Consider the following 24,827-nt stretch of genomic DNA (forward strand, 5'->3'; position numbering starts at 1 on the left):
TTACTCAACAGTTCCTTCACTTACACTATTGTATTCCTGCAAAATGTTTCCATCTGCTGTCTGACTCCTGCTGACCCCTCTTCCCCTCACCGGCAGCTCGACAAGGACAGATTGAAGGTGTTTCGTAACGCTTGCAAAAAAATGCCCCAAACCCAAACAAACAAAAATCCAGCGCTCATTACATCTTCCTCCAGAGTTAATCTCTCCCAGGAGGGGCTTCCTGGGGATGTCCTGAGCAGCGCCCCTCCCTCGCCGCAGGGGCCCCTACGTCACACACCCAGCCCTGGGAGCGGGGCAATTTTCAGCATTTGCTATAAAGCTGACAGTGTTGGGAAGTCTCAGATGTCAGCAGCACACTCAGCCAACGTAGAGGGAAAGCAGCGAGCATGCGCCCGGCGCAGGAGGGAGGAGAGGACAACTCATCCTTAGATACATTCAGAAACCGGGCATGTGGCTCGCAGCCCGCTGCTGGGGGCGAGGACACCTCTGGCAGCCCCTTCCCCCTACACACTGCTCTGTGTCTCGCTGGTCGAGCTGCGGCGCGGCGTCCCCTCCGGACCATACCTTGCCCAGCTGCAGGTCGGACAGTGAGCAGGCGTCTATGAAGGCCTGGGCGATCACAGAGAGACAGGCGTCGATGTGGTCGGTCTTGTCGATGTCAAAGACAAACTGGGGGTTCTTCAGGATGTTGACCCAAAACCTCAGGGGTAGGCTGTGGAGGAAACAGGCCAGGAACACACACTGGGTGAATTTCCAAGGGAGAGAGGAGATACAGAAAGATGATGGAGTATGAATCAAGGAGAGGGGAAAAAATGAAGAGCAAAGTTCTGTTCTTTAATAACCTGGCACTGCACATTTCCCTGCCTAGCTAGAGGGGAAGCACCTGCTCAGGCCCCACATGCAGCCCTACCCAGGTGAGTGTTTGCCCCACTCCCCCAGCAGCTGTGGGCTGGCTGTGCTGCTGGATGGGCTCAGACACTTCTGCTGTATGGGGTTTGCAATCCAGCTTCCTCATTTGCGGTGTTTTGTATTGACAGTGTCAGCTCCTTTTCCATTTCCTCTGACACTACCCACCCTCTGGTTTTGTTGGTAAGCCTGGCCCCATGAAATACATTTTGTATACATTTTTCCTGCTCTCTCATCATTTTCTTCTTGAGTTGCTTCAGTGCTCCTTTGGCTGCACAGTACATTTCTTGTCCTGGCTACTATCCCCCCTCAGCAGCTGGGGAGTAAAACCTATGGAGCTATTTGCTCTACTGGCAATTAAAGTAATGAAGGCTGGGCAGATCTGCAGTCCACAGGTCATATCTACACACCTGCTATCCCGGACAGATTGGCTTTTGTTTTTCATGTTGTGCTGGAGTTATTGCCCCTGCAGCCTCAGAAGCGCGGCGCCGCCTCCAGCCTCGCTGCTTTGCCCCACTGAACCCCCCTGCTCTCCCCCATGCTCTCTCCCCCTTCCCTCTGGCTCTCCCATGCCATTCCTGCTCAGCACATCCCTCAGCATCGCTGCCGGCAGCCCCTGATGCCGCGTACCACCAACAGGATGCTGCCACAGCAGCAGCTCCTGGGGTGCCGAGCACCCTGCAGCCTCAGCTTGGTGTCAGAGAGAAGTGAGGAGAAGGATCCCCAGGGATTGGAAAGCTGGAAACCAAATGAAAAGGAGCCGGGTGTGGATTTTAAAATCTGTGTGGTTTTTAAGACCTGATGTGATTTTGAAATCTATCTCAGACTCTTCAGTGCTTACAGCTTACATCTTTGCTGCCTCCTGTCATCCATTCTCTCTTCTGTTTCTCATTAATTATGTGTATTACTGCGCCCATTCCTTCTGCCCTTTCTCTGCCTATGCCTGCTCTTCCAGCTCTGTGCTTTCCAGAGCTCTGTGCTTGTTCAGAGCTCTCCAGCCCACATTTGCTCTCATCTTTCAGCCCCTCCCTGTTTTTCATGGCCCTCATTGGTTCTGCTTTTAGCAGCCTGGTGGTTAATGCCGAACACCAAGGCTTTGCAGCTGCTGCTTCTTTCAGAAGAAAGGAAGGAAAGGAGAGGTCTTCTCTTCTCCAGCCAAACCTGTTGGTCTTCCAGATGTGCATGGTGTCAGGGTCTGTGATCCCTCTTTTCTCTGCTTGCTCCTCTAGGAAGTCAAAGAAATACTTCACGGCCACAGGCGGCTTGTCATCTCGGATGCTGAGAATGGCTTTGAACAAGTCGTCCAGGAACTTCTGCAGTGTGCCCTGTGGACAAGCACACACAGTGGGGGCTGCAGAAAGCAGCAGCACCTGAGCCCCGAAAACCAGTGTGAGGGGCTGTGGCTGTGTACACTGGGAAGTTCTTGGCTGCCAGCTGGATAAGCCATGAGAGGGAGGGGATGCTGGAGCAAGGAGGGAAAGGTTTGTTTGTGCGTAGTGATATAATCAGCTTGCATTTGGATTTAATTTCTTTTAGCATTGAGATTTTCTTTCATACTGCTGGGATCTCACATCTGTGATTGTTCTGCACAGTAAATACAAAAAAGCCTGGAGACTGCTGGCCATGCTTGTGATCTCTGCTCCAGTGAAGCATCATGCTGGGACTAAAGATGGTCTGGGAGCCCAACTGCTGGAGCTGAGCACTCACAGTGAGTGGGGAAGTTCAAATCTGAATTAAGGCCACATAAACATCCCTCCTCCATCCCTCTCCCAGCAGGATCACTCTGTGCGAGATGGGCTCAGGTCTGAATGGCACACTGTGAGCCCTGAGGCAGTCAGCATCCTTCCATGGCTGGAGATGCCAGACCTGCACTCGGGGGATTGCGTGAGGCTCCCGCAGCAGCGCTGCCCTCAGGGAGAGCTGGGAAGAAGAGGAACGACAGAGCCAGCAGAGCCCAGCAGCCACTGGAGCCTCTCCAAACATTTGTGACAGATGGGTCCTAAAACCCCTTGGGAGTGACCGGCCCTGCAGCAATCCTGACTTAAATCAGGCTTCTCACTGCAGATTGCAAGCAATGATCACCTGCTGTTCGCACAAGTGCCCCCAGCTCCTACCTTTGTAGAGAGCAGCCTGGTCAGGTAGATCTCTGGCAGGACTTTCTTCCTATGGCTCTGTCTGTGGGATTTCTTATGCTCCACTGATTCGTCAGTTGGGAGAACCTGGTCCAACACAAAACACATGTTGAGAACACTCCTCCCTGGATGTGTCACACTGAATTCTCCTTTAAGTATAGAATTTCAACCGCATATAGAATCCAATTGAAAACCAGTTACTGTGTTATAAATACAGCCTTATATGGCTTTAAAAAGTAATTCATAATGGTCAGTTTTTCTGACAGTGGTCTCTTTTGCTCTCTCCATTGTCTCTCTCAATCTAGACAAAGGAAATGAAACAATCGGCCTCACTGGGATGTCAGCCTGTTTGCCTTTCTGCCCTCTGTGAAGTGCTCCTGTGTGGCTGCAGTTGAGGTTCCCAGAAACAAAGCAGAAGGCTTCCACGGAAAGCAGCTTTTCTTAGGTTTGGAAAAAATGCAAGAACAATCAGCCAGTATTTCTACTCTGGCCTTTTTAAAAACAAAAATAAATATTCTGCTGGCCAGGTCAGTTAATTACCATCCTGTAATGACCTAGCAAGCAATTTAAGTACATCTTGGCATTGCTTCAGATGTGCACATTTGGTTTCCTGTCCCCTCTCCCTCCTCACTCTGTGGATATGTGTGCGTGCGTGCATTGTGTTTGTACTCCATCTGAGCATGGAAAATTCAGCAGAGAAAAAAGCCCAAGCTATAAAATACTGTTGTTGTCCATAACGCTTTTTCTCATAACAGCTTTTAACAGCATTTAGCACTTCGTCGATTTGGAGCAGTGCATGAGCAGGAACTCATAAATCTCGGCGGCCCTGGGAAGGGGCAGAGTGCCAGCAGCTCCTGCGAGGTGACCCCCCGAGGATGCTGCTGGCAGTGCTGCTCCACGCTCAGATCGTGGTGCTGGACTCTGGCTGCTGATGGCTGGATTGGGCCACAGCAATTATTGTGCTGTCTTGTAATTTTTCATTATGTCCCACAGAGCTAAAGCTTTTCTACAGATAACCTTTCTGCTCCAATTAGGGCCTCTGTGAAGAGAACTAATGACTGCTGATCCAGACTGTTCATCACATCTGAAGCTTCAGCCCATGGAGATGAATTAAGTCAGTATCGGTGAGGCTGAAAAGATTTTCTTTTCTTTCACCACAAACAATGAAAAAAAATAGGACCCCTGCAGATGAGAATGAAGATCCCCCCACACGCACAGCCCCACTGACCGCCTTCGCTCCCAGCAGTATTCAGGTCATGTTCTGCCACCAAGGTGAGCGTGGGCCTGGGGCCACCTGCCCCACCTCCCGCCCCAGCCCTGCTGGGTCTCAGCTGGCTCCAATCACAACACCTCTGCTATTGCTGCAGCATGGCCCTGCCTGCAGGGCACCTCCTCTTTGCCACAAGCCTTGTGTTCAGCACCATAGAATCAAAGAACTCGTTAGTGGGAAGGGATCTGAAGGCCCCAGCCCCACCGCTGCGTGTTCTGGCTGCCTTCTGTCAGCGCAGGCTACCCACAGCCCCATCCATGACCTCATGCACCTACAGAGATGGGTCACCCACAGCTCTGGGCAGCCTGTGCCAAAGTGACAGCAGCAGCCCCATCTCTCCGTTAGTGGGCAGGCTTTGTAAGGTCAAGCATTGTAATACAGACAGCAGACAGACAAAGTAAGCACCTGGTTGCCCTGCGCTGCTGCCAGAAGCAGCATGTGGCCAGGCACTGCCCCAGCACCACATGGTGCAGCACAGCCATGCCCACGGCCACAGAGTGAGAAGGATACTCACCAGGTGGAAGTACTTCTCAGTGTCCAAATCCTTCACTGTGAAGAACAAGAGGGATACAACAGCTTAGTCAGAACACTCCACCCACATGAGAACACGTTTGTTATCCCCAAGAAGCACTAATGCCCAGCCAGGGTTTCTGCTCCCAGCGATCTCAGCACCTTTCTCAGCAGGGGATCACATCGTGCTGCACCACACTGCAGGGCCTGGGGAACACGGCTGACAACTCTCAGCGGACCCCAGAGCCACCCTTGACACGTGCAGGTTCAAGGGAATGGGCCTTACCTCTGCTCAGCGTGCCGTCCTTCTTGTCTGACAGGCTCATGGCCAGGGACGCCCCTTCAGGGATCTGCAGAGGGAAGCGTGGCTGTCAGTGAGTGCCTGGCAGCTTCCAGCCCTGGGGACCCGATGCCAGCCCTGGGCACCCTGCCACTACCCTGCCCCTGCTCCCCAGTGTGGGAATTGGGAGAGGCTTTTTAAAGTGCACATGCAAGCTGGTGATGCCCTCAGCTCCAATGGGAACTGGGCAAATACATGCATCCAAGATAAAGTTTTGGCACGTCTACAGCAGATAACTCGAAGAAGAAAGACCACCGAGCTGCGCAGGCACTGCTTGGCCTCTCCCGCAGGAACCCGCAGGGCAGGGGCTGCTCTTTGTTCTGCGCCCGGCCCGGCACAGCGGGCGCCGCGCCAGCAGCGGCACTGCGGCACAAACAACCGCGCTGATCAGCACGCAGTTCTGATTTTCCATGCGCTGTTGCAGGCTAGTGAGGATTATGCTTCCAGGCATACCAGGGAATGGGGAAACCAAATAAACTTTCTGGTTTCATTTAGTTTTAAAAGGAAAACTGGTCAGGAGAACAATTCTCTTCACCGCATTGCTCCATGTTTTTGGCCTCCATCCTCAGCGGCATCCCCAGCCCTGCTCCGAGGGCAGGCAGCAGCTCCAGCGGCAGCAGGGCACGGCCCAACAGCTCGGTGATGCTGATCAGCTCAGCTGAGGCCATTGGAAATAGGAGCTTTTTCTTTTCCCCCCGTTCTTTCTGTTGTCAGTAATAACTTGTTTTGCATGAAGAGTGTTTAATTAGTTTCAGTGTGTTGCAATATTAACAAGCTCCTCGCCAGGGCAGATGTCTATTCCCCAGAAGCTCTTGCGGAGCCATGGCAACCTTCCTGCTTGGCCCCAATAATCCTGTTTTTGGAGGGGGAACTGCCATTCGCCCCTGGGGCCAGGTAGGCTCAGAGGAAGTAGAGCCCTTCTGTAGCACCTGTGGATTTACCTTGTAATGTGCCAACGTGTTGAGCTTCTTCCTGCCATCCTCCACCACTGAGGTGTCGTCGAGGTCCCGCAGGATGTAGCTGTCGGTGCTGGTGGCAAACCACTCTGTGTGGGGAGGGCAGAGCTGAGCAGGCAGCCGGGAGGCAAGGCACCGTGGGGCTGCACATGTGGTCACCAAGGGGCAGCAGTGGCTCCTGAGGGGCTGAGCCTGCAGACAGGGGGACGTGCCCCAGGCACCGGGGAGAGGAGTGGGGCCCTGGTGCTGCCCCAGCCCAGCTGTCCCTCCAGGAGGACACCGTCTGGCACTGAGCATCAGCCCCACATGATGCAGGCACAAGGCCAGCGTGGCTGGTTGCCTCCTCGCAGCACTGGCCTTGGACACTAAAATTCTACAAAAAGTGGTTGGCCATAGGGTAGGCAAGTGACCAAACACACAGCCAGACAGGAGTCCATGGGTTCATTTATAGCTGCTTGTGGAGAGGCACGTTAATGAGCCTCTCTATGTGCAGGCCCAAGAGAGTTTTAGAGGACACATCCGTTCCTGGGATTAACACTAGGCTTCAAAGAGGGGAAATCCAAGTACCCTTCTGCTCAGCTCAAGCTTTTCTAAAGCTTCTTTCTAATGGCTCCCTCCAGTCCGCCAGGATCCGGTCCCATCTCTTATTCCTGAAGACTGCCCTCAGGAGAAGGCTGTCTCCATCCTGCCCTATCAGCAGTGCTCCTTCACCCAGTGCCCTCCAACAGACCCCAGGGGCTGGTGTGTGCCATCAGCTCCCTCACCCAGAGGTACAGTCTGGCCAGCGCCCCCTACCGAGGTCGACGTCTTCCACTCTTGGCCACTGGGAGTAGGGGACATTCTTGCAGAAGGCCTCCAGGATCTTCTCCTTCACTTGGCTAAGCGTGTCTGTGTCCATGGCTCTGACACTCAGGGAGTCCATCCCACAGCCTTGGAAGGAGACGTTGAGGTTCTGTGGACAGAGGCTGCGTTAGGGGTGAGTGGGGCTCCCATGGATGCACAGAGCTCTGGGGCTGAAGTCAGGCAGAATAAAGGCTGTCACCTACAATTTACTGCTAGCAAAAGTGCTGATTTATGCTCCCTGGCAACTGAAAGATGCAATTTATTGATGGGGCCAAGAGGACACAGGGAGCAATGCTGTGCCCTGCTCTCCTGCTGCCCTGCTTTGGGCCTGAGCCCTGACATGCAGAGATCACTTCCGAGGCGGGAGGAGGACGGGTCAGCCTCCACTGCCGCCACATCCTCAGCTTCTCGGCTCTGGCCAGTCACTGATGGGGCTATCAGGGCTCACTGCCCTCCTCTGCCTGATGCAATGGGCTGAGCTCTTGGGTGTAAACAAGCATACCAAAGAGTGAGTTTGGTGCCACGTGGGCATTCACCACCATCAGCATCCAATTCCCTGCTGAGGAAGGGACCTGAACAGTGGATCATCAGCCATAAGGGGCTTTGGGCTCTACAGACACCACTCACTCCTTGGGGACGCCCAGCTTCTGCCAGTTGCAGAACAAAGCTGTGGGGCAATGAAAATGACTCTTTGTACAGAAACCCTCTTTAAGAGCTGCTCCCATACCGACGCAGAAAGCAGGCACCTCCACCACACATGCACTCCACCTGGCCCAATGCCACCTGCACAGAGCTGACCCAAGGCAGCCCCTGCCCTGCCTCAGCCCTCTTCTCCTTGATGTGCACAAACAGGGGGCCTCTGTTCAGCTGTGAGTGCAGTCCTGAAGCTAGCCAGCTACTCAAGCTGTGAGCTGTGGTGAGGAAAGTGTGCAGAGACCATGAGCAGCACTGCTGTGAGCACAGCTGCCTCTAGGAAGGATACCCATAAATGTGAGCCCAATATCTGGAATTCTCACAGCCCACAGGCTCCTTGCAATCACTGTTGTAGCAGAAATGGTAAGTCACAGCCTGAAGCAGTGGTGGAGCACCTGGTGGAAGGCAGGGCCAGCCTAAGGAGCTCAGGTGCATGCAATGTACCTGAGTGACTGGAAGGGTGGAGCCAGGATCCACCCCTTCCCAGACCTCATTTAAGGGTTGGTAGGGGAGGTGATGGCATCTCTGAGGTCTGGTGAAGGTAAGCAGCTCTTTTCCTTCATTTTTGTGGCTGTTGTATTTGGGCTTGTTCTTGTTTGCTGCAGTCAACAACTTTGCCACCCTATTATTGTGGTACTTTCCAGCCCATTATAGCATTACAACTGCTCTCTGCTATCAGGGTATGCAGCCAGCTCCCTTGGTGATGAGAGAAATCTCAGTATACAAATGAAGCTGATTTTTGCCGTAGCATTAACAGAAAATAATTTTTCACATTTAATACAGAGTAGTTGTTTTTCAAAGCAGAGGTTTGGTTACCAGCAGTGTAGAGGACTGCTGATGAGTTAGCACCAGGCCTGCAGGTGGTTGCCTTCCTCCAATGCTCGGCTCATCGCTTTGCTTTTTCTCTCACAAAGTAGGAAGCAGCTGCACCACTCCTGCTCACACACATGACATTACCATTTCTGCTGGGAAAGCCAATACTCTGTGCCCTGCTGCTAACCCCTCTTGTCTGTGCTGTGAATTTACAGGTTGGTCAGTAACAAGAATTGGCGACTCTGTGGAGTTAGGACATGCTCTGTGTTATGGTGATACGTGTCTGGGTCAACACATGGATTTCAATGGAACTGCTGCAGATTCATGCCAGGTAATTGGAAGCAGGGTTTGACCCAGGCTCTGGAAAGGCATCTGAGTCTGGTGCTGAAGGGGAAAAAATCCCTCCGTGTGCACAGCTCTGCCAAAGCCCTGAGAGAGGTAGTTTGCTGTACAGCTCTGTGACACCCTGCCTGCAGCCTGTGGTGTGAGGCTGAGCCAGCACCTTCTCACTGGGAGCACAGATGCTGAATAGCTTTACCTCTCTAAGCATGGCTGAAGAAATCTCCCTGCTTCCCTCTACCTCTAACCAGAGCCACGTTGGTGACCACAAGGGGCGGATGTGGAAACCAGCATTACCACAAGTCGTATCCTGCAGTGGGAGCCTTGTGGCAGCAAGGTGCAATGGGCACCAACTCTCACTGAGGCACAGGCCCCCTCTGGGCCACCCCACCTTGGGTACTCACCCTTGGCTTCGCCTCAATGTTCTCCCGCAGGAGCCACTCCTCGTTGAGGGTGTATCTGGCCTTCCCTGTGATGGCATCAATGGAGCCTTTGTTAATCTGCTGCTTGATGGCACAGATCAGCAGGAAGAATGGCTCTCCGACTGTCTCCTGGGGAAAGGGAGAGAAGTCCATGTCAGCAACGGACCTGGCGGTCCATCCAGGGCCGGGTCTATAAGAAACAGACTTGGGGTGCCAGCTTCCTATTAAGGGTGCTGTCTGAAGTCCTCTTTGTGCTGCCTGGTTTGCCATTGAGATCTATGGGAGTGAGGCCTCTGTGTACCCTGTGGCTCTGGGAAGCAGCACTTCTCATACCACAGCAGAGCCCTGATTGCAGCAAAAGAGAAAGATCAGAGTCAACCATGCTGTTCCCATGCGACAACAAGTAAACATGGCAGCTAACTCGTTATATTTGTCAACCTTCATCTTATGGGAGAGCTGTGAACTGTGACAGCGCTGCAACAGGAACAAGGAGCCTAACAGGGACCAGCGATTTGTGACGCGGTTCAGTGACATGGTGTAATGCCAGATTTCTGATCCACTTATGTCTGTTATGCCGATGTGCAAATACAACACAAGTTATTTTCTTGAAAAACATTTCAGTACTGGAGTACATCCCATTCTCCCTAATGTTCATGTGCAATTTCCTTCAGATGAGGCAAATGCAAATTACTGCACATTCCTGTACTTCCCGACCATCACACCCCTGCGCAGCCATCGCTGCCATCTGAAATCCTGCTCGAGACAACAGATATCGGATGGTTTTGGTGTTTCTCAGCTAGGAGCTGCTAAATCCTGTTCAATCTGCTTCTTAATTAAGACTTGGTGGTTCTTTTATTCTAATTGCCTTATAATTGCCGAAGCAATTAGCTCGATGTCAATTTTGATTCGGCTGCCTTCAGCGTTGGGGCTGCAGCAGGGCTGTGGGTGGGCACGCGCCATCTGTGCCAGGGTGCACATGCTTTATTTTCCCAGGGCAGGCTGGTAAGAACATCGGGCAAGTGCAGGGGCCTCGCACCGGGATGGAAGGACCTCCTGCAACGCTCCCTCTGCGTTGGGCTCTGCAGTGCTGGACAAAGGCACAGAAACGTGTGAAGCTGTGGGGCAGAGGAGCTGAGGACCATGAATGAAATGCAGAAGGTAACAGAAAGTCAGCGTCTGAGGGGAAGGTGGCATGGTGAGCCAGCAGGCAGGGGTTATGCTGAGACAGACGTGACCAGGTCTCACTGCTTGCTTCCACCCACCACTTGTGCGGTGCGAACAGGAGCACTGCTGTACAGCCCAACGCAGGGGGTGCCGGCACAGTGCCTGTGTTGTGGTGCTCAGGTGTGCAGGATGTCCACCCTGAGGTTCAGCACCGGCTCTGGAGCCTGTGCTGCCCCCAGGGGAAACTGCTGCTGGACACAGCTCTGACCGCAGCAGCAAGGGAGGAGGCTGAGCACCACGGCACAGAGCCCCCCAGGTACCGGGGCTCCTCACTGCCTGGAGCCAGCAGTGCTCCCTGGGCCATGCTGACCAGATGGCATCGTGCTGCCAGTGTGCTGAGTGCAGAGGGACAGCCCATGCAGCCTGTGCTCATACCCTGTGCTTTGTGAACGAGCCACCACTGCCCTGAGGATGAGCTGCATAGGAGCCAAATGGCAGCTCAGCCTGCAAGATGCTATTTCTGTTTGTCTTGTTGGCTTTCAGACCCAGGAACTGTGGGACGCTATGGAGATCTGCAAAAGCACTGATCAGACTGCAAGTTTCAAAGAGGGGAAAGAAGTGCTGGCAGGCAGCGGCTGCAGATAAAACGGCAGGCCTGGAAACCTTGAGCATTGTTCAGAAAATGCATCTGGAATCAAACCAGCAGTGTCTCCGGAGCTGCTACTTGGGAGAAAGGAAGTCTAACCAGAAGAGATCAGTGCTGATTCAGGACAAAAATTATTTTAAAAAACCGCACTCTGGGGCCTTTTTTTTCCTCCTATTGTGAATGCATTTTAATGAGACTTCATTTTCATTTTTGACTGAACCATCACAGGCTCTTAAAGCTGTGCAGGGCACTGCAATAAGCTCGCAGTAATGGAGTGCACAGCTCGGGCTGGCACTGCTTGGGCTGCTTCATGCTGGGGGAGCGTGGGAGGCAAAGGTTTTATGCTCTTGGGAAAAAGGTTCAGAGCACAGACTGGCTTTGGTGTGGTTGCTCCATTACCAAGGCCAAGAAGACATCGGAGATGTCCTCTGGGAACACTCTACAGTCATTTCAAATGAGCCTTGGTGAGGTTGGAGTAAGGAAAGCACAGAAAGCAGCTGCTTCTCGCAGGTGCCAGCTAATTTGGGGGTGATTATCTATTTGTGTAATGTAAAAATTAAATCCCAGCTCCATCCCCTACACAAAACTTTGGGAAGCTTGGACCCAGGTCTGAATGCTGCATCCCAAGGCCTTGGCTTTCACTCAGTCATCAGTTTCCTCCTTCCCACCAGCACGGGGTGGAATGGCACCAGGTATCAGAGGTATCAGAGGGGGGAGGCAGTTCTCAGCACTTTCCATTATAGTGGTAGTGGGAAGTGCAGACGCTGACCATTTTATTGGTGATTCTCACATGGTTACACAGAAACCAAGATCTGCATCAGTTATGCAAATACTGCAAGTTTTCCAGCCCCCCTCTGATTCCAACCCCAAGAAGCAAGTCTCCTGCTGCCTACCATCACTGTCACTTTTCAGAGGGGCAAACCCTCTGCTTTCAGGTGCCCTACACAAGTGCAGCTGTGAGTGGCTGTGGCCTGCCTCTTCTTCCCAGCTGAAGACAGCCCCTTCAAATCATTTTTGCCCAAAACACAAGCGGATGGACTGCTAGTCACAGCATTAATATGAAACAAATGTTTTGAGCATGTAGCGTTGACTTACAAGGGAAAATACAAGCTCTTGGAATTTTTCCACTGAACAATGGCAGGGACCTTTGCAGCAGCTGTTTCAAATAGATGTTGTGATTAATGGGGATCATTCGGGAATGAGAACCAGACCCATCATCACACGTCTGACAGCACAGTGCTGCAGGCAGGCAGGAGACTCTTTTTAACCAAAGAATGCCTCTCTGAAGGCAAACAGTTTGACCCAGAGGATGCAAGGCACACGGGAGGTTCCTGACTGTCACTAATATTTAAGTTGTTGCCCTGAGCTAGAAGCAGTCTGTGGGCAGGAGTGCTTCAGTGGCTCCGTGCTTGGCTTTTGTAGTGAGGAAGGCACCGGTTCAGCTCACACTGCTGAGCCCTCCATCCCTGCACACAGCAGCCTGAACCCATTTGGAGCCCTCTCCTGCAGGGACAGCCAGAGCTTCTTCCACCCACATCAGCAGGCAGCAGCTTCTCCTCCACTGAGGTTTCCCCACCTTCACCCAAGTGAAGGCAATGTGCTCTTGGAAATCTAATCTTCACTGCATTCTGCTTCCTGTTCATGCCAAGATCCCATGGAGCTGCATCAAAGAAGGGTCAGGCTGGATGTTGGGAAAAGACTTGGCACCAGAGGGCAGTGGGCACAGAACAGAGGCCCCAGGGCAGCCCCACGCTCGCAGAACTCAGGGAGCATTTGGACACCACTCTCAAACATGGAGTTGGGTGGTGCTGTGTGGAGTCAGGAGCTAGACTTGACGATGCCTGCAGGCTCCTTCTGACTTGGGAACTTCTGTCATTCTGTGATTCTAGCTGGCTAAGCCCTCGTTCCACCATCTCCCTGATTTCTGCACAGCTTCACAGCTGGCACCAGCCCTCATCACAGGCAGTCCCAGCCCTGGTCCTGACCCCAGCTGTGCATGGGCACCTGGACTACCACAGCCCCAGGAGAGGTGCTGCAGGCTGTCAGGGCAGCAGCACAGATAATTAGCTCTGTAACGTGCCCATATCCTCAGCCTGTGTGATAAGAATTACATTTCTTTCCTCTTTTTTCTTTCCTGAGAAAGCCCTCTTGCACAATGTTCATTTTTAGCAGAGCTGGAGCTGGATCAGATGCCTCAAGGACTCTGTTCTCCAAGAGAAAAGATCAGCAATTTCCCCCCCATGGTTAAGCTACAGGCACAAAACAGAAAGATTACTAAATAAATAAATAAATAAATAATCACTAATTCACTCTTTTTTCCTCTGACAGGCTGGAAAGCCATGCTCCATTGGCACTGGCAGCCCTACTTGTTCCTGTGACTTTTCCTTCATTGTAGTTCATAATTATGTGAGCTAAAATGAAAGATTAAGAACTACAAAGTCACAAGCTTTAGAACAAACAGTGATCTTCAGCTGTGTTCAGAAGACATTATGATATGTATGAAGACAATGCGGTATTGCTTCTGTGACTACAGCAAACACTTTGAAAAAGAGATTTTTCTAAAGGCCTTTTCCAGGCTTTCCCCTGTGGGTATAATGGGGTGTCCTCCAATTAGCTGCTGTGGAATCAATTATGTTATTGCTCAACTCTTCTGAGAAATTCCAACCAGAGCTGGCAAGCGTTAGAAATAAAGCACTGAGCAGATGGAGATGCTCTGAAATGCCAAATATCTTCCTTTTACGTTATGTAGGAAGATAGTCAGGCTTCTGGACATCCCCCTCTCCTGTGAAGACACCTGGGCAGCGTGGCACTGACAGGACATGCCCAGCACAAGGAGCCCCAACCCAAACGACCACTGACAGCCCAGCAGCTTTTCTGCCCCACACCACAAGCACCTCCTGGGGTCCTGCACTGAAGCAAAATGCTGAACTAGCTGGCAACCATCAGTGAGGCTATCCAAATTGGTCAGAGAAAACAACAGCTGGAACTGTTCTCCAAACCTCAAGCTATTGTGGTTATTTTCCAATTCCCTGTGGCTGTCTTCTCAACCATGGCAATAGATGCCAGGTTAGTGCCCTCGCCTTATAAAAAGCAGGCCACACTAGGAAGCCTGCTAAGAAGCTTGATCCCATCAAGTTACCAGATGCAACCAAACTTCCAGTTGCTTTCTTATGCTTAAACATTCAATCTGTTGGAGTTTGTCAACCACTAGTGACAAGGCAACTGGCCCAACTGGCAAGTATTTAGTTCCTCAGCTGATTCACACGTCCCTTGTTACCCCTGCATGCAATGAAACTTCCATACACTCATCTGGTTCTCTTACTCTGAGATAGCTGTACATGCAGATGGACATCCAGTTGGTGAGCATCTTCTCTACCACAGATTCAGTTCTCCTCAGCATCAGCTTGGGATTTTTGGAAGCTGAAGCATCTATTAGATCCACCAAGAGGTCCTTCATGATGCTGGTGTAATATTCCAGTTTCCCATGCAATGCAATAGTAAGCAGGGAGGCCAGGTTACACCTGAAAAACAGAATTGTGTAAGTAAACTGTTAACTTGTATAAGAAACAAGAAGGCAGCATTTGTGGCAGTTTCTGCAGGCTCTCTCAATGGGGTTAAACTCCACAGGCTCTTTCTGTGCTGTCAGACCTCAGGTCAACTCACACTCTTAATGGTAAATCGTATGTGTTCAGGAATACAAACACTGCAAGAGCAGGTCATGCACTGCATCTTTTGGTGCTTTGCAGGAAAATGGAAAAGGTTTTTAGCATTTCTAAAAGAAAACTGGGAGGCCAGTTGCAACCTTCAGCTGCAATGCATGACTCTAGATAGCATCTGGATCACTTAGAGTTTAGGAGTAAATCAGTCTCGTCCAGCTGCCAGGTCTTTGGTTGAAATTTAGCATAGATGATCAGTGCCTGAAAACCACAGGCCTATGGAAAATGTCCATGTAGGACAAGAGATGCACTCAACTGCCTCCTCAACAGCTTCATGGGACCAGGCAGGGGCCACGGAGCCACCCTTCACAGCACAGACTGTGAGGCAGCAGCCACACCACTGAGCTTGCTGTGGGCACTTGGAGCCCTCTCAGATGAGCTGGCTGCCAGCGTGGCTCCTCAGTCTGCTGGAGCTCATACCTGTCCCTCACAGCAAAGTCTTTCTGTTGTTCAAGAGCGTGGACAAAAACGATGAGAAAGTGCTTGTTGTTGAGCAAGGTAGAGAACAGTGAGATTCCTTCTTCCATATTGGGTCTGCAGCTTTCAGGGATCTAGAGAAAAAAATAGAAAGCAGAATGAGAAAAACACTCCTTGTTTCCCCCCACCCCAGCTTCTTTTATCCTACCTGACTGCAGTGATGTCCCTGCTAAGCACACAGTGCTGTGCTGATGCCTCCATTCTCCCTGTCCAGCACTAGCCAGACTGCTTTCCTGGCAAAGGCATGTCTGCATTCTGAGCTGCATCAGAAGCAGCACAGTCACCAGGCCACTGCCCCTCTCTATTCAGCACTTGTGAGACCAAGGAGAGTAACATGCCCAGTTTTGGGCTCCCCATTGCCACGTGGGTGTTAACAATTTGGAGCAAATACAGCAGGGGATACCAATTAGGGGGCAGTTATGTACAAGAAGAGGCAGAGAGAGCTGGTGCTTATTTGCCCTTAAGAGGGAGATAATTTCCTGCAATCTTCAACTGCACTGTGGCAGGGTAGAAAATACAGAGCTAGGCTCTTCTCTGGGGGTATAATGATAGGATAAGAGGCAAGAGACACCGGATGGAGCGTGGGACACTAATTAAAGAAGGAAAGTTTCCACCTTCATGGTCATCAGGCACTGGAAAAAGAGCTCTGAGAGGCTGTGGGATTTCCATCCTTAAAGATATCGCAACACTCAGCTGGACAAGGCCCTCAGCAACCTGATCTAGTTGGAGTTGCTGTAAGCAGATCTCTCTTCAACCTAAATGACTTGCTGATCCTTCACTTCCTGACTCTCATGCATCCAAAACCCAGCTCTGGGACAACAGCTTATAGTGAATCTCTTGTAATTCATCTCATTTATGAAGAGCTGCGTACGGAACAGAAGGTGACATACACTATGGTACACCTAGGAAGAAAGCCCACAGTGAAGCTGGGGAGGGTCCTGGGACAGAGCTCCTTCATGTGAGAGCAGAATTACACAAATCTCTCTTCTCCAACCAGTGAAAGCTGATCCAGTGCTGGTATGTGTTAATTGCTTTGAGTAATCAAGCTTTCCCCACATGCCACAAGAAAATGCATGGCACTGTCAACACACACAAGTATGGTTAGCAACCACTGAGGAACATTTGTTTTGTTAGTGGGTTACTCACTTTCCATTCCCCCACCAGAAGCGGATGGGTTTCCTGGACCTGGGAGCCCACCTGGGAGCTGAGCTGTTGGGAAGGCAGAACGTAACACTCCTCATAGAGCGAGGAACACTGCAACACAACCAAACACAGCCATCAGCAGAGGGCCAGAGACCTCCTCATGTGCCACATGCCACAGGGGAACGAGAGAGAGAACCATCTTCAGGACTGGAGACCACCCATTACAAAGAAATGCACTGGAATAATTTATAAAGCCTTCACACACTTTCCAAGATTGTCTTGAATGAGCAAACACCACAAGAATAAGGGGAGGCAGATGTCTGAGCCAGACACGAGGCAGTTAGGGTGGGGAGACTGCAAATAGATTAATTTGACAGCTAGAAAACCCCAGAAGAGAAAGCGTTATAAAAGAGTAAGTCAAAATAGAGAAGTACTGGGTGCTTTAACGTATGTAGCTTCAGAAACAGATGGGAAAAATGTTTAAATCTCTAACATGAATCTTAAAGAGCCGAGTGTGCAGATATGTAGAGACTGGGTAACTTAAAAACCTGAGTAGTAACTTGTAATGAAACACTCTGCAGTCATAAATCATCCTCTCATTCCTCACCAGCAAAATGCAACAGCCTCAGGGGTGAAATACGGCCACGGTTAGCAGCACACAGCAACGCAGCTGAGCAGCTGGTGAAGTGAATCTCAGCACCAACACATCTGGTGCTGCCCTAGAGGAGGGCTCTGAGCAGACAGACCCAGACCTCATGCCCGAGGGGCATCGTGCTGCAGGCACCGCGTGCCCAGCAGCTGGGGGAGGGAACACAAAGGGAGAGACAGAGACATCTGATGAGGTCTGAGAAGTGGCAGTGCAGCTGAAAATCCTTGGTGGCGAGCTGCGTGGAACACAAAGCCACCTTTCCCCGAGCACTGATGAGAGATGCCTTCAGCATCAGCTTTCTCCCAGCAGACAGCAGACTGCAGCTGAAGACTTTGGGGAGAACGGAGTGCCCCCAGCACATCCTACTCATGTGAGAGACACAGCTTTCAGAGGAGGAAGTCCAGCAGCATCACACTCGTGAGCTAACACAACTCCCAGAGCTGTGCCCTGTCTGCCTCCCAGCTCTGCCAGGTTCCAGCCATACTGAGCATCCTGACCTTGCTTCGCACACCGGGAGCTGTGGCTCCAGTGTTGATGATAATTAAGGCTGAAATATATGACATTTAAATATATAGCAGAGGAATGATTTTGTTACCCTTTGGCAGAGGGAGAGCAGAGCCCCGATCTGATTAGGAAGGAATTGCAGTGATTAGATACCCATAAATGCAGAATGGCCTTACTTTGGGGAAGAACGTCCGGGTCACAAAGTGCTTGTACTCCAGGAATGGGATCCCTTGGCTGCGGTTCAGCTCCTTGGTCAGATCTGTCATGTCTGTCTGCAGCTCTGCAAAACCTTAGGTAAAGAGACCCACAGATGGTAAGAGCTCTGATAATCTACCAGCTGAGGCAGACTGGCACTGAAACATGCTGCATGTCTCCTCTTGAGGAGACCTCTCCTCCTTGAGAGGGCTGAAGCAGGGTTTTCCGTCGGAGCTGACTATTTTCAGGGCTTACCTGTCAGCACTACACATCATGTTTTGCAGCACATACAGAGAAAAAACCTTCCCCACCTCCAGGACACCAGCCCTGGGGTCTGGTTCTGCAGGTAGATTTCTGCACCCACGGCACAATGCACGGCACTTTGCAGACAGCAATTGCAGACACTTGGCTTGCTTCTCCCACTGCTCCAGCAGGAGTGAGCTGCAGTTTTTGTTGCACATTACAGATTAGCGTGACCTTCAGGCAGCCTCCATGTGGCCAAGGGCCATTAACCTGAGACATGGACGTTGGTGGCACCAAAGCTAAGTGCCTCACCCTAGTCAGGCAGCAAGACAAGGACAGGGCCACACTTCCATTCACACACACATCCTGACGAAGAAAAATGGCAACGACAGAAAGCTTTCTGTAAGCACTTCTGCAGATTTCTGTGAAGGAGGAGGTGAATGGCTTCGACTCTGCTGTTCCGACAGCTCCCTCCCAGTCTGGGCTCCTGCACACTGCCCACTACCATTGACTTACCTTTGCGGATTTCCTCTCGGATCTGCGATTCCATCTCCTCCATCTGCAGCAGGGTTTTCTGCCAGTAGCGCTCTGCTCTGCGGCTCTTTGTGCAAAAGACAAAGAGAGCTGGAGGAGAGGAAGGGAATGAGCTTTTTTGGACTCGGACACAAGGAGCGGCTGAAGGCAGGACCAGAGTGGTCCCCTGTTAACATGAGCAGAAAGCTAACTTCAGCCTTAGCTTAACATCTACAGCAAACCTGGCACTGATTGGGCAGCTGGCTCTTGTCTGTAAATCAGTAAAGCCAGCTAGAATTTAATGATCAGGCTTTCGCTGTCGTCTTTAGTTTATGTCTGGGCTGTCTGTATTTAGATAAACTGCTATATTAGTGAATCCTGGCTAATTAATGGTTACAGATTTTCAGAGGTTTGTTACCTGTATTACAGTGTTCATTTTTGACATTCTTTCCATGCCTCCAGAAATATGTTTCTAAAGACTAGTGGTACATTTAAAAAACAGTGTGCTTTATAACCTTTGTTAAAAATAAATTAAATACCTATTAGAAACACCTCATTTGTTGGGAAATAATGAGTTTTTTGCTGTACAATTGTTCTAAGCGTGTAACAAAAAATGCCAGACAGAGCATACACGTGCACTGTGCAACTTCCAGTGAGCTTAGCAAATTGTTGTGCCTACTCCAGCTCTGGAGCTAAGACTCTCCAGCAAGAACCTGCTGCTGGCTGTGACTGCTGGGTCAGACAGACCTCTGCTGCCAGACAGCCATGCATGAGAATGCCTGCTTAATACCATTAAGAAGCATTTAGGGAAAAAAAAGCGTGATGTTAATTATAAACATCACAGACTCAAACAACAGATAAGCCATGGATTCAGTCAACAGAAATCTCCACACTGCAGTAAGCTTCTATCTGGGGCACTGGTGTGGTCCCACACAGAGAACGGCTACTTGCTGCCTCCAGATCAGAACTGCAGCACTCAGAGGTTTCCTAACATGTGAGTGAGCCACGACCACTCCTCCACATGCAGTCAGAAAACCTGGAAACTCGCCGTCCTGTTCCCTCACCTACGACAGAGAGGACCAGCAGGATGCTGCAGATGACGATGGAGACGATGATGGCAGTCTCTCCTCCACCAAGGTGCAGCATTGCAATCGTGTAGTTGAACTTTCCAACTTGAATCTGCAGAGGGAGAAAGAGGGAGAAGTGAGAGCACAAACCAGCCAAGTCCAGGGCCTCAGCCTCCTGTTGCCACAAAGCAAGGGGCCATGAGCCACTGGCAAGTCTACTCAGCACAGCTTAAAAAAGATCCTCCATGCCTCTGAGATGAAAGGGCTCAACAGCACCATCTGATAAGGAAAACTCATGACACTACAGTCTTTCACTTCTGGAAATGAGTTTCACTTCTCTACAGGAATGGGAAGTGAGAGAAACTTGAGCAAAAAGTGGAAACAAGGTGGAGAAGAGATGGAAGGATCTTACGGTTACATCTGTGGCATGGAGCACCTCCAGGAAAGGTGCACACCGCAGCACCCTGCAGCAGATGTGGGCACAGTGCTGCCGCTGGCTCACGTCTGCCAGAGCAACAGTCCCACATCCACTGCTCACCTTTGTGTCTAAATAGTGTGGTCATGGACAAAAGTGGACTTGAAGCCCCCAGTGGCTTTCTCTCATTTATTTCAACAATCGATTCAGTATAATTTTGGTAAGAGGAATTAATGAGGCTGTGGGTTAGTGCAGAGATCAGTGGGGATGGCCAGAGTCAGGCAGGACCTGGGCACTATCAGACCCCCAGCCAGGACACAGACTAGCAGCAGAACATATTGCTGAATCCTTCTTCCACCACTGCAGAGCTCCAACAGCAAATAACAGAATCCTGGCTGTCACAGCGGGCATATGAGCTCTCCGGAAGAATATTCACCAGGACTTCTGCAGGTCCTGATAACCATCAGTAGTGCGGATCAGGTGGGGACACTGCGTGAGTCTGGCCCCGTGCTACCAAAGCTATTAGAAGTGTGTTACAAAGGCAGCTGTGACTTACAGAAAGCCAGCATGTTGTAACTCCAGCCACATGCGAAGGTTTGGTAAGGGCACACAGAGATGAAAACAAGCTGGTTGTTTAGCTGCTGGCACACTGAATAGCTGTGCAATACTGTAGTGCTGGGTATCATTCCCCTGCTTCCTGAAGGACTTACCCTAAATGGCTTACATCAAACCCAAACTAGCAAACTCAAAAATTCCCTTTTATTCCCAAAGGAGTTTCCCCTTTTCTCAGTTCTCATTAAAAAACAAAATTGCCCTATTTAAAATTTCCATTCATACGACTTAGGAAATTCTCTTACTTCTGCTTTTCCATGTTTTCAGTTTGCAACTGAATTTCATACACAACGAACCACAGCCAGGACACTGGAAAGTCCTCCAGCACGCTGGTGGCACATCGCTGTGCTGGGTTTGGGTCTTCATCTCCACACGTAGTTCTTCTGCTGGCCATAAGAGGCCACATAACTGACAGCTGTGTGGAAATCCCCAAACACATTTCACAAGGACCAGAAAGAAAATGACTGCAAGTGGCAAACAACATCACCTGCCTGGGAGCTCACAGTGCCTCACAAGAACCGACAAAATCCCTGCTCACAAATCACAGCTCGACGTCTGACAGCCAGGCACACTACAGACCTTCAACACCCATCATGCCAGGCAGGCTCAGCATCTGCCCTGCAGCACGGGAAGCCCTGGGACGCTGCAGGCATTGCATCTCTGCCCATCTTTCTGCCCACACAGCTCCCCAGCAGGCTGCTGTCAGTGGACCTGGGCAGCTGTGATGCCGCAGCCCTGCCTGTGCACAGCTCCCTGGCACACGGGGTCTGCAGCACAGAATCCTGCTGCCCAGCAAGCATGGTCTGCGAGCTGCTGGCACTCACCGTCACAGGCAGCTGCCTTTCCGAGGTGCTCAGTGACTCATTGACAGAGCAATGGATGACCTTGTCCGACACAATCTGAATCTCACAGGAGATAAGGCCGATTTTCACCTGGTACTCGCTGCTCTCCAGGCCCAGGTTGTCAGGCTCTTTCTAAAGACAAAAATAAAACCAGGATGTCAGTCTCCTGAGTGGCAGTTGGAGCAGCAGTAGCTCTTCCTGCTGTATTTTCCTTATTCCCTGCCGGTTTTTCAGATCTGAGAGCACTCTCCCTCTCCAAGAACATTCTTCGAGCACTCCACAGGAAAGCCAGAATTGGACCATTCCCATTTTCCCTCTTTCCCATTCCTCACGGAGCATGGGACATGGGATGAACAAGGCCCTGGTGGAATCTGGGAAGATCTGCTTTTGATCTGCCCTGGCTCAGTGCCACAGATAAGGATCTGAACGCCCACCTGGGAAGGGGAAGGATATACACCAGAGGAGACATGAGGGGATGCGGCTGCGGGGTCTGAGATGGGGAGAGTGCCTGTGGAGCACGTTGCAAGCAGTAAGGATATCCTGCAGGGAACAACGTCCCTTCAATTAGTGCTGCGCATTGTCTAAGCCCCTCTGAACTGCCATACCCCAACTTCCTTGTTAACTGAACTCAACTCGGCAGCCAAAAGTGAGGAATGAGTGACTCATTTCTGCAGGAACAAATATCTATTGTCAGGGCCTTCTGGAGAACCTGCCTGACTTTATGCCAGCACTGCTGTTCTTCTCCATACATCCAGCATTTTATTTAGCTCCTTGCTAAAGGCAGCTCTCTGTGCTCATGCCTTAGTGGGTACCGCCAGCACCGACTGGCCATGGCTCCTGGTGAGCAGCCAGCAGAGGCAGCAGGCCATGTGTGAGCTGCCTGAGCACAACTCCTGCTGCTCCCGTCCTCACCCACCACCTTTCTCCCCACTGCATCTGCAGACAGATGCTGCACTGCTCCTTAGGACTGCACAGCTTCCCAGTGAGTAGCAGGCAGCACCCAAAGAAGCAGAGCTGTAAACACTGCTCTCTTACGTGTATAACCAGTGTCAAGGGCTCGCCAGGATGGTGCTTGATCCACTTCTCCTTCTTGGCTGTGAAGAACTGGGGGTCAGCGTAGTACTCCAGGCTGAACTTGCTGATGTGCAGGGCCTCCTCCGGGTACATCTCCTCATCCAAAGCTGGGCGATCGTCTGTGTAGAGGCGGCCATTGAGGTAGAAATCGACAGGAGCCGGCTTGCTCCCAGCAGTGATGTTGGAGGCAGCTGGAGAAGGGCAGGTGATCACAGTGTCGGTGTGAACCTTACAGCTCTGGAGACAGGAGGGCACGTGCATCAGAAAAGGCACCCGAGTGCTCTCACCCAGAATCCCCGCTCCCCATTACCAGGTGACATCCAGGCACCCACCGTTTGCTCCCTGCCAATGGCACGGACCACCATGGAGGCATTCTGGACCAGCTCAAAGCCTCTTCCTTCCAGGGTGATGATCCTGCCTCCGCTTCGAAGAGATGGGAAAAAAGAATGATTGCAGAAGAGGTGCCCTTGACAACATGAAGTGTCAAGGTACAACAGCTGGGTTTCACCTCCTGTCATATTCCCAGGGATATTTCCCAGTTATCTGAGCAGAAAATGCAACCCAAAAGCCAAAGGTCTTCTCTTATTTGCCACAGGCATCACACTGCTACTGCAATACGAGGGAAGGGAGGAGGAGCAGCTGCCCTGGTGGAAAGGGGGAGCAGCAGACTGTTCCCTGCTCCCAGTGCCCAGAGGAGCAGCCTCCCTCTGCATTCTTGGGGTACAGAGCACATTGCCCAGGCCATCAGTGTCATAAAAGGCTAATCTGACCACCGAAAGCAGGGACAAGTGGGTATTCCTTTTCCCTGCCCCACAAAGAACTCCTGGGGAGTGAAGAGACTCCTTGTGAGGTTGACATGGATCCTGCATCTCCCACCCTCTTCAGATTTAAATCAAAACTTGAAAATTGTTTTGTGTTTCAGCTCTGCTGCCTGTGGAATGTGAAATGTGGGCCTCAATATGTAGCCAATTAGTGACAGTAACAAAAGGGCCCTGATGCATACAAGACTCCTAGGCAAAAAAAAGGGCTGGAGAATGTGTATCGACTCTTCTGCTCTGGACAGCAGAAGCTATCCCCTGAATTTACTTTCCCCTTCCTCCATGTCATGCCCAAAGTTTGGGGTATCTGTAAGGGAACAGCCAGGATTCACAGACCCTATTATCTCGAGACTGTAGGTACAGCACTCTAAATCCATGTCTAACTGTCATGCCTGCAAACTAGTTCACAACTTCTGTTCTGCTTTAAACTTTGCTTACACTGTTCATTTCAGCAATGCTCACGGATAAATCAGATCCAGCTGAATCTTTGCACAGCTTACTGACCCTTCATGGCCAACACCCCACCAATACCACAGCAGTCAGAATACACAGGCGACCAAGCAGTCTGAGGGGAGGCTGCTGTCTCTCAGTGGTCTGAAATGTGGAGAGTGATGTGTATATTGAGAAAGCAGACTAAGGTGATGGAGAAATATCCTGGTGGTTTCCCTTGTGACTACGGGCAGTGACATTCTTTCATTGTCTCTGTGTTTAGATACTGCTCTTGCCACTCAGCATAGTTCACAAGCTGGCTGGGAGCTGAGGTTGGCTGAGTCACTGCAGTGCCTTGTTATTAGCTTTCCCACAGCCTGCATCTTTGGCTCTGTGTTTGGGAATGCCGAGACACAGCTCTGCTCCAAGGGGAGCAGCACGTCAGAGCCTGCTGCGTGCCCTGAGCGTGCTGCCTTCGCTGCTGCCCTGGGAGCACCGGCCGTTCCTCAGATGTCCTGGTTAGCCAGGTTTGCCAGGCTCCGCAGCTGAGGAAGGTGGGATTTCACCAAAGGAACAGGAGCCAGAGAGCTCCATGAACAGATGTGAAATTAAAAGCAGCACGCTTTAAAAGTGAAACGTGGTGGCCTTGGGGAGCACTGAATACTGAAATAACAAATCACAGCCTATTCTCCAGAAGTTTAATTAACAAAAAAAAATCTTTGGGTCTCACAGATCCCTCCATCTGAAACTCCCTAAAGCACATACCAGGTGCAGACAGTACAAGCACCACAGTTGACCTTTTCCCATGTCCAGTGTGCACTGAAATGAACTACAGCCAGTCCTAGTGTTCAAGATCTCTTCTTCTCAAGAGCCAGGTTGCCCTGCATCATCCAGACAGTGCCCTGCAATGCCTCTTCTGTACATGCCTGCAAGGCAACGGGCCAGACCCAGCAGAAAGCCCTTCCTCCCTGCTGGATCCTCTCCTGCCAGCCTCGGGCCAACCCCCTCCTTTGCAGGCAGATGCAGACATCATAAGCCTGCTCTGAAATGGAAGTCATGCTGCTGCAGCAGCACACTGCAGGGCCCAGATAACATA

General features: G+C 51.1%; 1 protein-coding gene and 1 long non-coding RNA gene across 4 annotated transcripts in view; one reads left to right on the top strand and one right to left on the bottom strand.

The window, feature by feature from the left end:
* PLXND1 (plexin D1) overlaps window positions 1-24,827 on the bottom strand; it is a 65,123-nt gene that overhangs the window by 5,752 nt on the left and 34,544 nt on the right. Inside the window, exons 17-33 of the mRNA XM_052678634.1 lie at window positions 22,817-22,907; window positions 22,446-22,721; window positions 21,393-21,542; window positions 19,539-19,653; window positions 18,478-18,585; window positions 17,700-17,812; window positions 16,374-16,481; window positions 15,171-15,301; window positions 14,357-14,555; window positions 9,207-9,353; window positions 6,910-7,066; window positions 6,100-6,203; window positions 5,105-5,168; window positions 4,823-4,857; window positions 3,021-3,125; window positions 2,068-2,231; window positions 565-712 (exon numbers count right to left, since the gene is read on the bottom strand). Of these exons, the coding sequence (XP_052534594.1) occupies window positions 565-712; window positions 2,068-2,231; window positions 3,021-3,125; window positions 4,823-4,857; window positions 5,105-5,168; window positions 6,100-6,203; window positions 6,910-7,066; window positions 9,207-9,353; window positions 14,357-14,555; window positions 15,171-15,301; window positions 16,374-16,481; window positions 17,700-17,812; window positions 18,478-18,585; window positions 19,539-19,653; window positions 21,393-21,542; window positions 22,446-22,721; window positions 22,817-22,907 (2,215 nt within the window). The remainder of the gene's footprint in view (window positions 1-564; window positions 713-2,067; window positions 2,232-3,020; window positions 3,126-4,822; window positions 4,858-5,104; window positions 5,169-6,099; window positions 6,204-6,909; window positions 7,067-9,206; window positions 9,354-14,356; window positions 14,556-15,170; window positions 15,302-16,373; window positions 16,482-17,699; window positions 17,813-18,477; window positions 18,586-19,538; window positions 19,654-21,392; window positions 21,543-22,445; window positions 22,722-22,816; window positions 22,908-24,827) is intronic.
* Window positions 8,559-11,566, top strand: LOC128078455 (uncharacterized). Of its 3 annotated transcripts, XR_008205659.1 has the most exons (4): window positions 8,565-8,794; window positions 9,237-9,454; window positions 10,218-10,382; window positions 10,932-11,566. It is a non-coding gene; the product is annotated as an uncharacterized LOC128078455 (long non-coding RNA). The 3 variants fall into 3 exon arrangements; XR_008205657.1 differs by having other exon boundaries at window positions 8,559-8,794; window positions 9,237-10,382; XR_008205658.1 differs by lacking the exon at window positions 9,237-9,454 and having other exon boundaries at window positions 8,600-8,794.

Source organism: Tympanuchus pallidicinctus, unplaced genomic scaffold (assembly GCF_026119805.1).
Source record: "Tympanuchus pallidicinctus isolate F22 unplaced genomic scaffold, pur_lepc_1.0 scaffold17, whole genome shotgun sequence".
Taxonomy (NCBI): Eukaryota; Metazoa; Chordata; class Aves; order Galliformes; family Phasianidae; genus Tympanuchus; species Tympanuchus pallidicinctus.